Source organism: Cupressus sempervirens, chromosome 8 (genome assembly GCF_028749045.1).
Source record: "Cupressus sempervirens isolate cs-2001-9-10 chromosome 8, ASM2874904v1, whole genome shotgun sequence".
Taxonomy (NCBI): domain Eukaryota; kingdom Viridiplantae; phylum Streptophyta; class Pinopsida; order Cupressales; family Cupressaceae; genus Cupressus; species Cupressus sempervirens.
In genome coordinates this window covers 384,373,381-384,391,722 of record NC_143125.1, presented here as the reverse complement: position 1 = coordinate 384,391,722, position 18,342 = coordinate 384,373,381, and the positions used below count along the sequence as shown (strand labels likewise).

Here is an 18,342-nt window from a genome sequence, read left to right as displayed (position 1 = left end):
AAAAGATAAAGTTATAATTAATACATTCATTAATGCAAGATGAAGTTGTTAGAAAATATTTGTATTTTTTGTTGAAGAAAATTAATTTTCTCTCCACCAAAAATAGTATGAATCAATAGAATGGATGAAAAATGTGATTTATAAAATAATGAAAAATTAGAAAAAAATAAACATTTGAAATTTCATATAATTTTTTAAATTCTTGAATTTGATTGGTTAGTGTTAATGAATTGACATGGATGCATAAGTATTCTTGGCAGAACTAATAAGAATTTAAACATCTACATAAAGGATAATATAGTATAGAGTGATTTTGTGCTAAAATAATGAATTTAGGGGGAAGAGGAAACAGAGGAGGGGTAAGAGAGGGAGAGACGGTTCCACGTGTAATGCGGACATGGCAAGAGACAGGAAGAAGAGCCACACATTTAGTATGTGTGGGCTGTGGCCTCTGCTCTTCCTATACGTGCTTTTTTGCACATTAAATAAATTTGCCCAGGCTTAGGCAAAAGCAAAGGCAGAGGCACGGACATGGGTACCACAGCATTTCTCTCCCACGGACCTCTCGCTTGTATTTCACGTCCAGGTACTCCTTTCCTTCTGCACACTTCAATCAAGGAGATACAGACGGTGTTAGGAAATTAAATGCAATGCATTTTAGTTTTACCTCTCTTTTAGCTTATTTCTGTAGCATTTAAAGTAAGCTGTATATGGTTGACATTTAACAATTGACGCTTATAATATAACAGGACAATCACATCAATAGCATTTTAGTGTGCAAATAAATATAAACAGCAATACATTTCAGCAAACTGCGTCAACTTCCATTCAGGCCCTTTCGAGTTGCAATCACGAAGCATTTCCATCAATTCATTCTTGGTTGTAATTTTGTTTAGATTGGTTTTATTGCATGTTCTTTAAGCAAGATACCCTCAAACAGTCACTCAATTTTTTATATGTAGATGACAAACTAACTAGATAACATGCACTGTTGAACAACGGGAGAAGCTGCTTCTGGACATTTATGCTACGTGCACAAATCAGAGGACGATGTACATGTTAAGGGTGATGTTGTCCAACTTTAGCATCTTCAACATATTGTTTTTCTAGGGTGTGTTCAAAGCGCTTCTTGATTGCTGATGGAATACATATAAATGAGCTAAAGGACGAATTGAGCGAGTTAAAGTAAAATTTAGAGTGAAAGAACATAACTTTTTTATAGATGCATATGAATACAATTACAAATTTAGCGAGGGCTTTGCTCTGTGTCTCTACATGAGGGCCAGACAAATTATTAACACAATCTACTCATTTGCAGCTAAATGAGGAGAGCTTACCATTCTATTTTTTCTTAAGTTCTAATTTTTTTTCTTTCTGGTTTGTGAATACACTACAAAACTATAAAGTCCTTACTTCAGATGAAAATTAGACTGCGGTACCATGGAAATAGCCCCCTTAAAAATTTCAGTGGGTGCTGTGAATATTTTTAGGAGTACTTATTTAAAGTTGCGGTCGCTTGAATTTTATAGTGCAGTTTAAGTTTCAAAGTTTAAGCTTCAAAATTTATGGAAGACAGTACGGTTTTATTATTTTGCATATTCTTAAGAACTAAAATGCTTTGGTGGCTAGCCATGACAAAGATTCCATTAAGAATCCGAGGCAATCAACGCCTAAACAACACAAGGATAGAGCATAATCCTCCTCTCCTTAAGGAGTTTGTACATCCTCTCCTAAGGAGGAATCATCTAAGAATGAGAAGCCCACTTGTCCCATATTGCAAGAAGATGGGACTTGAAGAACACTATTATTATAAGGATATTGATGAATTGAAGCATCTTCTTGAGAAAATTAAAATCATTCGACCTTCAAGAATGTCTATTTCTGCTTCAGCTCCTTATGAAAAAAACAAAAAAAAATGATAAGGAAAAGAGTCACACTTTTGGGATGAGTAAGAACAAGGACAAGCTCTTTGTGCTACCACAAATCATGATTTGGGAGATGGCTTCTAAATTCAAGAGATTCTCATCGTGTGGCTTACTTGTAGTCTATGTTATCATCATTTGAGCCTTGCAGCATGCCACTTGTTTTAATAGTCAATCATACATATATGAATGTATTTGGGAAGGGATCTATTTATATTGAGGTGGCCCCTTCAATGATGTGTTCTTTGTACCTCACTTGACTAATAATGGTGCACTCATAGTTGGAGGGACCTCAAAGAGATCTGTCCAAGCCATGCAACAAGAATCACACAATGAAAACCACAACTAGGAGTAACAAGGTGTTAGAATATATAGTCCACCAATATAACTGAGGATTGGGGTGGGGGTGGGGGGGGGGGGGGGGGGGGGGGGTGGTTTGAATTAGTTATTCAACTAATATCAGAATTATCAACCTTATTAAACTTTAACTATATGAGCAATATAATCACAAACAAGGTGTTAGAATATATAGTCCACCAATATAACTGGGGGACGGGGGCGCGTGAATCAGTTATCCAACTAATATCACAATTATCAACCTTATTAAACTTTAACTATATGAGCAATATAATCAGAAATCATAACAAGATACTCATGCACAATTAACACCAGATATGTTAACTAGGGAAACCCTTGATGAGAGGGAAAACCCCGGTGGGGATCGTATCACAAGATGATGTACTAATATAAAGATTCCTTGTTAGACAATGGACCTAATTAGGAGTTTATAACAACACTCAATAATATCCTATGTTCCCTCGAGTTTCTGGGATGGGGACGGTAGGGGACAGTGGGACGGGTTTCCAGGATGGCAATTTTTTTGCCGATTTTGGGGACGGCGAGGGACAACAAATGGGGATGACAAAAGTGACATTTTTGTTTATTTTTAAAATTTTTTGTGTTAAAAACTTGGGGATGGATGCAAGTCTCCAATGATGTCTCCGGGACGGGGAAGTCCCCGTCCCCGAAACACTGGCTTTTTTTGGGGGGGGATGCGTCCCTGGGGAATATAGATAATATTAGTCTTTGTTAGGAGATTCCAACCCTGTTAGGAGTTGTGCCAACCATATTAGGAGTTGGACCTACTACCCAAACAACTTCAAGGTTAAGATCAATGAACTCACTGCCCAAATGATCTCTGTATTATTCCTTGCAGAATAATAGAAATGAAATGTCCTTCCTTCCTCTTTCTCTATCTTGTCAATCGAACTTTTGCTCCTTTAGATCTTGTAACCAGATCACAAAACTCACATCCAACAATCCCTTGGATCGCTTACTCGCATTCAGTAAACACTTTGCTCCTTTTCACACTTAGTTAATTCCTTCCCATTCCACTTGCATTACAAACAAGGAAAACAAATTTCCTTTATATCACATCTTCAAAATAATTCCTTGAGTCGGCCTTAAGGCTTTCCTAATTAATTATAATAAGATAACTAATTAATTTACAATTACAATAGCATTATTGGCTCACAGTCTATACAACTTCTTACACGTGTGATGCTAGAGCTTGTGCATCTGTTGTTGTCATCATCAGACTGTCATGAGTCACTGGCTGACCGTGCATTTTCTTATTAGATCTTAGATGAAAGATATAATACAAACATCATAAACTCCTTTTCGAGCACTCTGTCTTTGTACTGTTCTCAGTAAATCAGGTACAACTTCTGCACATCTTCAACTTACATCACTCACACTTAACCATGCCATTAGGACATAGCGTAGAACATGTCCATGACCGTCCATCATCAGACAATCAAATCCTTGTCTGTACAACTAAGATCTATGTTGACATCAATGACAAACATAGTAATGAATGCAACATGTCAATACTCTCCAATGTTTAGGGTACTCCCCCAAAGTAGTATCATCAACATTCATGCTAACAATCTCCCCCTTTGACACTGATGGCAACATAGATGAAAAACATCTAAGTTCCAAGAATACCAAATAGCACTCTGCTGCAGCTGCTGTTCTCAACTTTTCAAATCCTCTTTATCAATCAAATTTGAAATCCTCTGGAGCACTGCTCTGTTCATCATCTTCTTAGGATTGGCCACAGTTGTTCACAGTAAACAACTAACCATATATATCTCCCCCATAGAGATATTCCTCTTTCATCCTTACATGAATCTTTCTAAATTTCTCTAATAAATATCTCTCCCCCATACATTCTTAGGAGATGTTTTTCATGCATATTTCTCCACCATTGACATCAATGACAAAGACCTCATTATGTCAATATATTGCTCCAATGTATAACCAGCTCGAGTGTCCAAAGACACTATTCAATTACCAAATATCAAATACCAAATACCAAGAGTCCTTAATGACTCATTTCATCATAGATACTCTCATGCTTTGTAGCACTAGACTGATGCACTCTCTGCATCATCTACTCAGAAGTAGGGAAGGGCATAACCCCAAGCATACCTCTCAAGTACTCAAATGTATCTTGAGGTAAGGGCTTCGTAAAGAGATCTGCAATTTAATCTTTAGTACTCACATACTCCATTCTGATCTCTTTTTCTGCTGCCTTCTTTCTCAAGACATGATACTTAATGGATACATGCTTAGTCTTAGAGTGCAATACATGATTCTTAAACATACTTACTGTACTTTTGTTATCACATAGTATGATAACAGGTTCTATAAACTCAATCCCAATATTTTTCAGCATCTGCTTCATCCACATAACTTGATTACAATTATTTGCTGTTGCTACATACTCTGCCTCAGCTGTACTTTGTGAAATGCAATCTTGTTTCTTACTCAACCAAGAAACCAATCTTCCTCCAAGGAAAAATGCTCCACTACTGGTGCTCTTTCTGTCATCCATACTGCCCCCAATCCGCATCAATATAAGCACATAGAGTAAAATCATTTGATCTATCATAACAATTTTGATAATCAGACGTTCCTTTCAAATCTCTGAATATCCTCTTTACTATTGCATAATGACTCTTTAGGATTAGCTTGAAATCTAGCTACAATCCCAACTGCATTTGCTATATCTGGTTTGGTGTGCATCAAATATTGCAAACCTCCAGTCATGGATCAGTACTTCTTCTGCTAAATTGTAGGTGTCTCATCCTTGCTAAATAACTTCTGACCAGTTATCATAGGTGTACCAACAGATTTACAAGTCTCCAATCCAAATCTCTTCAACAAGTCTTCAAGTACTTAGCTTGTGAAATGAAAATACCATCACTATTTTGTACAATCTACAATCTTAGGAAAAACTTTATTTCTCCTATCATACTCATTTCAAACTCATTCTTCATCGCTTTAGCAAACTTATCACTTGCTTCATCATTGCCTCAAAATATTATGTCATCAACAAATATTACTATGATCAACAAACCATTTTCAATTTCTCTCAAATACAAATTACCATCTGTCGTACCTTTAACAAATCCAAGCTTTGTCAAATACTTATCTAACCTTGCATACTAGGTTCTAGGTGCTTGTTTTAGACCATATAGAGCTTTCTATAGTATGCATACCATCTCTTGGTCTTCTGTCAGAGGGAAACCTTCAGGCTGCTCAATGTATACCTCTTCTCCAAGTTCTCCATTCAGGAAAGTTGATTTAACATCCATCTAATATACTTTGAATTTCTTATTTGCTGCATAAGCCAAAAACATTCTTACTGCTTCCATTCTGGCTACAGGGGCATAAGTCTCCTCATAATCTATGCTTTCTTGTTGTGAATATCCTTTGCACACAAGTCTAGCCTTGTTGCTCATGACTTCACTTTGTTCATTCATCTTGTTTCTGAATATTCATTTGGTTCCTATCACATTATTATCTTTAGGTCTAGGAACTAACTCCCATGTTTCATTCTTCACAATTTGATCCAATTCTTCCTTCATTGCTTGAATCCAATGATCATCTTTACATGCTTCATCTGCACTTTTAGGCTCAACTTGAGAAATCAGACGTAATTCCTCATTAACTCTGTTTCTTGTCATCACACCTTTGTCTTTACTTCCAATTATCTGCTCTGGAGGGTGATTCTTTGTCATATTCTTATTAGATGTAGGAGTTGCTAACTCAACTCTTATCTCTTCTCCTCGTTTAGATCTTTGTTCTCCTCTTTGCTCAACAATTTGTACATCATTCTGCAGATCATTGTTAGTCTCAAAGAAAACTTCAACATCCTTTCTAACAATTCCAGAATTATCTTCTTCTTCATTAGAATTATAGTCTACCATCTTTTCCTTAGTTCCAAACTTTTCATCAATCTTTACATTTGCGTTCTCAACTATAATCTTGGTATTGTGATTAAAACATTTGTATGCCTTACTTTTCAATGAATAGTCGAGAAACATACCTTCATCACATCTTGGATCAAACTTTCCAATGTCATCATCTCTCTTAATGTAACATTTGCTTCCAAATATTTTGAAATATTTAATTGATGGTGAATGACCAAACCATAATTCATAAGGGGTTTGGCTCATACCTTTTCTGATTTGTACTTTGTTCATAGTGTACACTAATGTATTGACTGTTTTTCTCCAAAATGTCTTGGATACATCATTTTCAAACAACATCACTCTTGCTACCTCTGAAACTGATCTGACCCTTCTTTTTGCAATCCCATTTTGCTCAGGAGTCCTGGGTGAAGATAACTGTCTTTTGATTCCATTCTCTTCACAAAACATGTTAAACTCTCTAGATGTAATGTGAATTCTCCTCCTCTATCAGATCACAAACATTTTATCTTAACACCAGATTCATTCTAAACTCTATTCTTAAATATCTTAAACTTCTCAATAGCTTCAGATTTTTCTTTAAGAAATGCTACCCACATCATTCTAGTGAAATCATCAACACAAATCATGGAATACCTTTCACCATAGAATCCTCTTGTTTTGGTAGGACCACTCAAATCTTTATAAACAATTTCCAACTTCTCTGTAGTGGTGAACTTCTTGCAGGGAAATGATACTTTCTTCTGCTTAGCCAAAATACACTCTTTGCAAACAATGTTAGTAGGCTTTGTAATCTTAGGCAAGTCTCTAAATGTAAATGTATATCTAATCTTCACAATATTATCAAAGTTTATATGACAAAATTTTCTATTCCCTAACCAACTGTTATCCACTTTTGCAACTAAATCAGTAAGATTCAATTGAAATACATTACTCTTGACCTTGCCCCTATTTCAAACATCTTATCATTCTTATCCATGACGGTGCAAGTCTTTCCTGTGAACTGCAATTAATAACCTTTATCCACCAATTGTCCAACACTCAACAAGTTATGCTTTAGTCCATCAACAAAATAAACATCATTAGTGTTAGTTCTTCCATCTAAAGTAATGGATCCAATCCCTTTAATATAATAGGCTGCATTGTTACCAACTCTAACAATACTCCATCATGATTCCTGAACTTAACAAATTTACTCATATCACTAGTCATGTGATGTGAACATCCACTATCTATTATCTAGTCAGATTTCTTTTCAACTTGGGAAACTAGAGCCTTTTCTTCTCTAATTTCTCTATCAAGATCATCTTCCTTAATAACTACAAATCCTAGCTCTCATGTTACACATGAATAGATCTTTTTCTGCTTTATTGCATTCTTCGAGCTCTTCTTCTTTCACAATCTCCTTCTTACTCTTTGTCAAGAGTCAATAACTCAAACCCATGCATAATAGATGAGTCTTGATCTTCTCCTTCCAACTGTCATAGTTGGCCCATCAAATCTAGGACTATCCTTTCTGAAAAGATTCGCCATTGATCTCCCAAAGCTGTTAAGCTTATCCTTCAAGGACCTAATGCTCTGATACCAATTGTTAGAATATATAGTCCATCAATATAACTGGGGGGGAGGGGTGAATCAGTTATCCAACTAATATCACCATTATCAACCTTATTAAACTTTAACCATATGAGCAATATAATCAGAAACCATAATAAGATACTCATGCACAATTAACATGAGATGGCCCTTTACAAACTGACTTTGGATTTTTTCCTCAAACACTTAGCGTGCAATCATTTATGCGTGTAGGTATAGTGAATAACAACAATGTTCAAAAAAATAATCGTTATTTGCATTCATAAACGATTTGTACAACCATCTAAGGGAAATAGCAAGGAATGCTAGATAACAGTGTCTCAGCCCATACAGACCGCACTTAGATTTATTTAAAGAAAATCAAGGAATACGCAATGCATGAATGTTGAATAGCACCTTTTTGTTCAGCCGTAAACCTGCTGATAGCTGTCGAATTAATCCCTGCCGGCTCTTGCTAAAATCGTGTTGAGTTGCCGACTCCAGCGGCTAGGGATTGATGTACTTCTCGCTCTTATTGTAATGGCGTGCTAGTCGTTCCGCCCAAATCAGAGAAGTTCGATTAAACCTGCCAGATAATATAGGATCAGATCGTACCCAGCTTAAGCTGCCGAATGCCCTTCATGAACACTTAGCTCGCTGCCAGAATCGCGCGAAATACCATCCGATTTTCCAGACTGGGTGCGGCTGCCGTTTTTAACCACTATAATTCGCCTTGGTTCACAATCGCGTGGCCGGTTATATTCTATTCGGCTCGAGGTTTAATCTTTAATAAGGCACGAGTAATCACGTGACACCAGTAGTTCTGATTGCTCGTATGTTAGCCGGGAGGAGACTCTGCTAGTGATTCGAGTTACTGAAAATAATTCCGCCTCCTTGCTCGAACTGAATTTCCCAAATCTTGCAATAACCACTGAAAATGGCATTTTATTCCTCTAACTTAAATCCTTTGGATGTTTCCCCTATGCCACAAATTTCGCCCAACTTGAAATAGCTGAATGCTACCTCCAAAGTGCAATAATTCGGGTGATATTCCACACTCTCAAAATTGCTTATCAATGGGAGTTATCGTTCCCAAAGATAGTCTGAGAATTTGCAGACCGAATGGCTACAAATCGCTCCAAATGGAATAGAAATCGAATTCACAAAATCGCTTACCTCTTCAAATGGGAGCCTTATGCCCTCTATTTATTCACTTCGTTGAGAAGTTTCTGGAAGTTTTTCCGGAATCATCTTTTATGATGTACTTCAATTATTAACTTTATAAAATTAAATAAATAACTTTATAAAGTTAAAGTACAACCTTAATTTAATATTAGAACGAGTAGGCCCCACTTAATTATTATTCTTCGAGAGAAAAATTGTAATTATCAGAAGACAAAAATGACCCTCTTCCCATAATCATTTGCCTACGAGAGTCGATGATAGGCAAATCTCCTGTTAAAGTTATGTTGCTAAAAAGGGGACATGACAGTCCGCCCTTCCTGAAATTGCTTGCCCTCAAGCAATCTCAAAGCTGGATGCTGCAAAATTGTCTCATTTTCCCAAGTAGCATCTTCGACTAGTAGATCCTTCCACTTAACCAAATATTCTCTGATTACTCTTCTGCGGAGCTGTTTTTCTCTGCTTTCTAAAATGAATTCCGGCACTAGGACCAATTTCCCTTCATCATCCAAGGGAGGTAATACTGTAGAAGGTAACACATTCTGTCCCAACGCCTTTTTGAGGCGTGATACATGAAACACATTATATACTATGCTGTCTGCTGGAAGCTCAAGCTCATAAGCCAATTCTCCTATTCGCCTGATGATCTTGAAAGGTCCATAATACCTGGGCTTAAGCTTTTCTCACCCACTCTTTTTGAGAGTAGATTGTCGAAATGGCTGAAGCATTAAGTAAACCATGTCACCTACCACAAAGCTCCTTTCCGTCCTTTTTTGATCTGCATATTGCTTATACTGATTCTGTGCCCGAGCTATGTTATCCCATAGAGAGCTAATAATGTCTTTACTTTCTTGCATTAAATCTCCGGCATGTGGAACCCGAACATCACCCATTAACAAATCGATGAAACTTGGTGTATCATAGCCATATAATGCTCGGAAAGGTGTCATCTGGATAGACATGTGGAAAGTTGTGTTATAGCAATACTCACACAAATAAACCCATCTTACCCAAGCCTTCTGCTGATCAGCCACGTAATTCCTCAAGTAGCCTTCCACCCATTTGTTTACTATCTCTGTCTGTCCATCGGTTTGCGAGTGATAACTGGTACTGGGTGTGAGCTCAGTGCCACATAATCGGAACACCTCTTGCCAAAAATGACTCAAGAATCTACTATCCCTGTCACTAACAATACTGCGTGGTATCCCATGTAACCTGAAAACCTCTCTGAAGAATACCTCGGCTACCTGTACTGCAGTATAAGTAGTGGTGATGGGAAAGAAATGAGCATATTTCGTTAGTCTATCTACCACTACATAAATGCAATCTCGACCCTGAGCCTTGGGCAACCCGGTGATGAAATCCATGGATATGCATTCCCACTTCTGATGCGGAATGGGAAGTGGCTGTAGAAGTCCCGCTGGAAAGGTGTGCTCTTGTTTATTTTGTTCACAAACAGAACACTCACGAACATATTGCAAAACATCCTTCTTGAGTCCCTTCCATGTAAACCTTTCTCGCACTTGTCTATAAGTTTTAAAGTATCCGGGGTGACCAGCTATAGGGGAATCCTGAAGAGCTCGCATAATAAACTGCTTCACCTTCGATCCTGGGACTAAAAATATCCTGTTTTTGTAAATAATCAACTCATCCACAAGTGTATACCTGGTATCAACAATTGTCCCGTCAACTATTCCAGATGCCCATGAGTCTCTGGCATATTCTGCAATAATCAGATGTTTCCAGTCCTCAGAGATCTCAATCATTGAACTAAGATGTGGTCTGCGTGACAAAGCATCTACTACCACATTCTGTGTGCCCTTAACATAAGATATATCAAAGTCATAAGCCTGCAACTTACTTACCCATTTCTGCTGCCTATCATTGAGGTCCCTCTGCCCAAGGAAATGTCTTAAACAGTTGTGGTCAGTTTTTATGCAAAACTTGCCACCTACTAAGTACTGCCTGAATTTAGCTAATGCATGCATGATAGCTAACATCTCCTTGTCGTATATGCTGAATGTTTTTTCTGGCCCACGGAGTTTTCTGCTTTCATATGCAATTGGGTGTTTATCCTGCATCAAAACAGCCCCAATACCATCTCCTGAAGCATCACACTGGAGTTCAAATGACTTTGAGAAATCAGGCAATGCTAGTACCGGACATGAAGTCATGATCTCCTTAAATCTGTCAAAACAAGCCTGTGCCTTTGTTGTCCAAACGAAAGCTCCTTTTTTAAGCAAATCTGTCATAGGAGTCGCGTGACGCGAATATCCGCAAACAAATCTGCGGTAGAAACCACATAAACCAAGGAACCCTCTTAGCTGCATCAGGTTCTCAGGAGTAGGCCACTCCATAATAGCACTAATCTTATCAGGGTCCATCCGTACCCCTTCTTTACTGATAATATGTCCCAAGTATAATAATTCGATCATGCCTAAGTCACATTTAGACTCTTTTGCATACAAAGACTCTGCTTGCAAGGTCTTCAGTACTGTCTCTAGATGCTCCATATGCTCATGCCATGTTCGGCTGTATACCAGGATATCATCGAAGAATACCAACGCGAATTTTCTCAGCTGATGATGGAAGACCTTATTCATGGTAGACTGGAAAGTAGCTGGTGCATTGGTCAACCCGAATGGCATTACTACAAACTCAAAATGCCCATAATGACATCTGAATGCAGTCTTCTCTATGTCCTGTTCTCTGACTCTAATTTGGTGGTAACCTGATCTCAAATCAATCTTACTGAAGTAACATGCCCCATGTAGTTCATCTATTAGTTCATCAATCCGTGGAATAGGATATCTATTCTTAATGGTTTTCTTATTCAGCATCCTGTAATCTATACACATCCGTAACGAACCATCTTTCTTCTTAACCAAAACCACCGAAGAAGCAAAAGGAGACTTACTAGGTCTGATGTGTCCCATCACGAGAAGCTCCTGGATGGTTTTCTCTATTTCATCTTTGAGCCTCTTTGGATGCCTGTATGGAGTGATCATGACTGGTTTAGCACCTTCTTCTAATTCGATGATGTGCTCGATCCCTCTATCAGGTGGTGTACCAGGTGGAATATCTCTGAATACCTTACTATACTTCTCTCTCAATATTTGTATGTCAGGATGATATTCTGTCTTCTGTTGTTCCTCCTGTGTAGGTATGAGAGTACACATGGCTGCCCATTCAATATCCTCATGTCTCACCAATCTTTCCAATCGTCTAAGAGAAATCGTTCGGATGTCGCTATTCCGGATAGCTCTCAACACATGCTGCTTCCCATCTACTTCGAACTTGATCTCCATGTCCTTAAGTCGAAACGTGACCTCACCCAATAAACGTAACCATGTCATACCCAAAACGATATCCAAGTCACCCATATTGACCACATGGTAATCCGCTTTGAACTTATAATTATTCAGGCGTAAAGGCATGTCTCTAACCATCCTGTTACACTTAAGAGTGTATCCATCAGCAACCTGTACTCGAAGACCTTCAAATTCTTCTGTCTTAATACCACGACGCTCAACCAATCGTGCATCAATGAAGTTATGTGTAGCTCCGGTATCAACCAATGTGATCACCTTCTGTCCTGCTAGGACACCACGTAATCTAAAAGATGCTTCCTGCTGAATGCTAGACAAACGCCCCTGCTGTAGATGCAATTCAGGTTCCGCTTTTTGCTCTGAATTCCCTGTTTCTCCCTCAGACTCTGGGCTACTGTGATCATCTCCTTTTGCTGTACTGTCGGAATTTGACCCTTCGTAATATGCCCACATAACCCTATTGGCTTTTCCTTTAGGTCTCAGAGGACAAACATGATCCCTATCATATGGACCTTTGCAATAGAAACATAACTTCTTCCTGCGCAAATCGTTTAATGCTTCTGCATCCAGTGGTGTAGTAGATTTTCCTTTGGTTTCTATGCTCTTCCCTTTATTCTTATCAAACTTTCTATTGTCTCTGAAAGAGGTAGTACTCCTGGAAGTGAACCTGCTAGTAGGTGCTGTAAGCTCCATACTTCGTGCATTCCTCATAGCTTCCTGCAGTGTTGGTGGATCAAAGGCCTTAATCCATCCCTTAAGAGGTTCAGACAATCCCTCTGTAAATAAGATACTAACCTCCTTTCCGATACATCTGGTACCATGACTGACAACCTTTGAAATTCACTAATATAAACCTCCAAATTGCCAGTCTGTCTTAACTGTGCAAGGTCGCGAAAATAAATTTCTGGATCCTTCTTATCAAAACGTTCAACCAATCTATCCACGAAATCCTGATATGATGTTACCTGATTGTGCTGCAACGTAACCATTCCATGTGACCACCAATCATGAGCTGCGCCTTCCAGATGCAAGGTGGCATACCTAATGGCATCTATTTCAGACATAGGTCTTAATGCTAGGAAGGTGTCCAACTTATGAATCCAAGCTTGTGCTGTCATCTGACCACTACCATCGAAAAATGGTAAAGTGAGTTTGCTAACAACTCGCTGTAACTCACTATCATATCCTCCTCTAGGCCTCCTATTCTGGCGGCTGCTCCTCATATGTTCTCTTCTTTGGTTTAAATAACGACCGAAGTTCAATAGTTCACGCACATGCGGGGGTAATACCTGCCATTCTGCAGTAGCAGCCCTGAGATCATCCTGGAAATCTTCCGGTACATCGTCTTCTCCCATCTCCTGAGCCTCTTCCCTTAGGAAGGTGGGACGAGTAGGCCTATTTGCTGTCCATGATCTGCGCCTAGGAGCACCTTGTGATCCTGCCACACTCCTATCATCGTGATCAGATGTGCCTCTTCCTTGTTCCTGAATCTTGGGCTGAACAACTCTTTCCATTATGGTAGTCAAAGCTTGTAGTGACTGAGCTATTTCTTGTTGTCCGGTAGTCATGATTCTGTAAAACTCTCTGGTTTCATCATCATCGACTCTGGGAAATCTCGGTGGACTCTGTGATTGTCTTTCACCCATATCTCTGTCCTTAAATATTGTTCTCCTGCGAATATAATACTGAGAATATGGTTGCATAAAATATTTCTACCCAATCAGGATGGCAGGACTACTGCTCTGATACCACTGAGATGGCCCTTTACAAACTGACTTTGGATTTTTTCCTCAAACACTTAGCGTGCAATCATTTATGCGTGTAGGTATAGTGAATAACAACAATGTTCAAAAAAATAATCGTTATTTGCATTCATAAATGATTTGTACAACCATCTAAGGGAAATAGCAAGGAATGCTAGATAACAGTGTCTCAGCCCATACAGACCGCACTTAGATTTATTTAAAGAAAATCAAGGAATACGCAATGCATGAATGTTGAATAGCACCTTTTTGTTCAGCCGTAAACCTGCTGATGGCTGTCGAATTAATCCCTGCCGGCTCTTGCTAAAATCGTGTTGAGTTGCCGACTCCAGCGGCTAGGGATTGATGTACTTCTCGCTCTTATTGTAATGGTGTGCTAGTCGTTTCGCCCAAATCAGAGAAGTTCGATTAAACCTGCCAGTTAATATAGGATCAGATCGTACCCAGCTTAAGCCGCCGAATGCCCTTCATGAACACTTAGCTCGCTGCCAGAATCGCGCGAAATACCATCCGATTTTCCAGACTGGGTGCGGCTGCCGTTTTTAACCACTATAATTCGCCTTGGTTCACAATCGCGTGGCCGATTATATTCTATTCGGCCCAAGGTTTAATCTTTAATAAGGCACCAGTAATCACGTGATGCCAGTAGTTCTGATTGCTCGTATGTTAGCCGGGAGGAGACTCTGCTGGTGATTCGAGTTACTGAAAATAATTCCGCCTCCTTGCTCGAACTGAATTTCCCAAATCTTGCAATAACCACTGAAAGTGGCGTTTTATTCCTCTAACTTAAATCCTTTGGATGTTGGCCCTATGCCACAAATTTCGCCCAACTTGAAATAGCTGAATGCTACCTCCAAAGTGCAATAATTCGGGTGATATTCCACACCCTCAAAATTGCTTATCAATGGGAGTTATCGTTCCCAAAGATAGTCTGAGAATTTGCAGACCGAATGGCTACAAATCGCTCCAAATGGAATAGAAATCGAATTCACAAAATCGCTTGCCTCTTCAAATGGGAGCCTTATGCCCTCTATTTATTCACTTCGCTGAGAAGTTTTTCCGGAATCATCTTTTATGATGTACTTCAATTATTAACTTTATAAAATTAAATAAATAACTTTATAAAGTTAAAGTACAACCTTAATTTAATATTAGAACGAGTAGGCCCCACTTACTTAATTATTATTCTTCGAGAGCAAAATTGTAATTATCAGAAGACAAAAATGACCCTCTTCCCATAATCATTTGCCTACGAGAGTCGATGATAGGCAAATCTCCTGTTTAAGTTATGTTGCTAAAAAGGGGACATAACATAACACCAAATATGTTAACTAGGGAAACCCTTGATCAGAGGGAAAAAATCGGTGGGGATGGCACCCACAAGATGACATACTAATATAAATATTCCTTGATAGAGGATGGACCTTGATAGAGGATGAACCTTGTTAGGAGTCTATAACAACATTCAATACATATCAATCCCTGTTAGGAGATTCCAACCCTGTTAGGAGTTGTGTAAGGTAGTTGGACCCATTGCCCAAACAACATCAAGGTTAAGATCAATGAATCCACTATTCAAATGATCTTTGTATTATTCCTTGCAGAATAATAGAAATGAAATGCCCTTCCTCTTTCTCTGTCCTATTAACTAGACTTCTACTCCTTCAGATCTTGTAACTAGATCATAAAACTTGCATTTCACAATCCCTTGGATCTCTTACTCGCATTTAGTAAACACTCTAATCCTTTTGGCACTTAGTTAATTCCTTCTCATTCCACTTGCATTACAAACAAGAAAAACAACTTTCCTTTATTCCATATCTTTAAAATAATTCCTTGAGTCGGCCTTGAGGCTTTCTCAATTTATTATAATAAGATAATTAATTAATTTACAATTACAATAGCATTGTCGGCTCACAGTCTATACAACTTCTCACAAGTGTGATACTAGGGCTTGTGCATTCGCTATCATCATCATCAGACTCTCATGATTCATTGGCTGATTGCACATCTTATTACATCTCAAATGAAATATATAATACAAACATCAGAAACTACTTTCCAAGCACTCTGTCTCTGTACTGCTCTTAGTAAATCAGGTATAACTTGTGTACATCTTCGACTTACATCACACACACACTTAACCATGTCACCAGGACATAGTGTAGAACATGTCCATGGCCGCGCATCATCAGACAATCAAATCCTTGTCTGTACAACTAAGACCTCTCTCTGCTACTCTGTCAGGCTTCACAAACTTACTGCTATGTTGACATCAATGACAAACACAGTTATGAAAGCAACATGTCAATACTCTCCAATGTTTAGGATACTCCCCCAAAGTAGTATCATCAACATTCATGCTAACACAAGGAACAAAGAGAAAGCAAGATCAAATGTTCGCTTTATTCTAGATTCATGAAATTACATAAATTGGCCAACAACATGCAGGCTTACAGGCCTGATTACAACAAAAATCCTTTAATTTGCATAGCTTTGGACTTCCAAAAACCAATCTTCTAAGGGATACCTATCTTAAGGAACAATTACTTGAAAGTATACAGCCTCGCAAGCATCAAGTCGTCTTAGAAGGATTACATTTTCCAAGGTGAAGAAAGAGTATTACAAAACATAGGATAGGACCTAAATCATAAGGTCTCTCTCAATAAGATGTGAAATGAAGTGCAATGCCTCAAATAGGTTGGCCACAAGTGCAGCATCATCGAGAAATGAGCCACAAAGCTTTGCCAATCGGGAAATTTCTTTGCAAGATTGGAGAAGTTGAATTGACCATGAAACATGAAGAACAAATAGGTCCTCCAAGAATCCATGAGATCTCAAATGAGACGTAATGGATCGACATCCGAACCTAGCCAAAGATAGAAACGAGCCAGCTTGAAGGAATGCCACTACAAACATAGAAACTGCTGAATAGGAACAAACAAGAACAAAACTGAAAGGAATTTTATTTTTGGTTGATGTAAGATTTTCATGAACCCAAGATGCTCCTGCATCAAACACTTGGGGTTATTTGAAAAGTGAGTGTCTCACTTTGTTGCTTGAAGAAAATCAATAAGGTCTACCTCAACTTGAAAAATCCATGAAGAATCCTTCTATGGTCTTATTCTTCCACTTTACAAGATACTCAAAGTACTGTGTGCCTCTAACATATCTACCAACTTTGCGATCCAAGATCTCTTTAATCTCATACAATATCCTTTTACAAAATTGCTTTTCCAATTCTAATCCATCGCCATCATCATTTAATTTTGTCTCATGGTATTCATACATATCTGCAATATTGAGTTTAGGTGATATATCCATATCTTCTAACAAATGTTCTTAATATGCATTACCACAACCAAATCTCGTCAAGATCTTACAAGGTCCAAACTTCCCTGTCTTCAACCTATGATAAGTTCCCATTGGAAATCTACCCTTCCTCAAATATATCGTCACTTCATCTCCTACCTGAAATTCCTTATATCTTCTCTTCTCATCCGCCTTCTTAAATTTCGGATTCATGTCTTTCAAATGCTTCACTTAATCATGCAATGACTTCATGTGCTCTGTGAATTCTTTTTATTTTGCACTCCTCTTTCCTTCTTGACTAATATCTCTACACTCTTAATACTCCCTTAGAACTCATCCTTGTAACAGTTTCAAATGGTGTCTTGTGTACTCCTCTTCACTATATTGTTATATGTAAACCATAGTTACAGGACTCTGACTCGCCTCTGACTCGGAAAGTCAAAATCTGATTCGGACTTGAACTCGGTGACCGGACTCGGCCAAGACTCAGCAAGGACTCGGAAAATTGAAAAACCCATGAAATTCAAAGATTTTTAAGGATTTAATGATTTTCAGAATTAATATACACTGAAAAAAAAAACACCTTCCAGAAATCTTTATCTTTTTAAATTTTGAAAAAAATAAATTTAAAAAAATAAATTTTTTTTTTTGGAGAGTCTTGGGCTCAGGACTCAGCAGAGTCCTTGGACTCGGCGAGTCCATGTGGACTCTGCCAGGACTCGGCTGAGTCAGAGTCCAGAGGCCATTTGCCTCGAAAAGGCTGCCTCTGCCTCGGACTTGCAGAGTCCTGCTCGGACTCACAGAGTCCCGTTACACTGATGTAAACTCTGGTTGAGCAAGAACTAAATCTCAATTCCCAACTTTATCTCCAACCAAACGTCTCAATATATTTCCCAAACTCTTTTTCACTACCCCTATTTGTGGGTGAAATTTAGAACTAAACTTTAAATCAGTCTTCATTCTCATCCAAAGTGTCCTC

General features: G+C 38.4%; 1 protein-coding gene across 4 annotated transcripts in view; it reads left to right on the top strand.

The window, feature by feature from the left end:
• Positions 1 to 513: 513 nt before the first annotated feature.
• Positions 514 to 18,342, top strand: part of LOC149542907 (sodium-dependent phosphate transport protein 1, chloroplastic-like) — a 330,548-nt gene continuing 312,719 nt past the window's right edge. For all 4 annotated transcript variants that reach the window (XM_089797824.1, XM_089797823.1, XM_089797822.1 and 1 more), the window contains exon 1: positions 514 to 586. In XM_089797824.1, the coding sequence (XP_089653950.1) occupies positions 532 to 586 (55 nt within the window). In that variant the 5' untranslated portion in view covers positions 514 to 531. The remainder of the gene's footprint in view (positions 587 to 18,342) is intronic.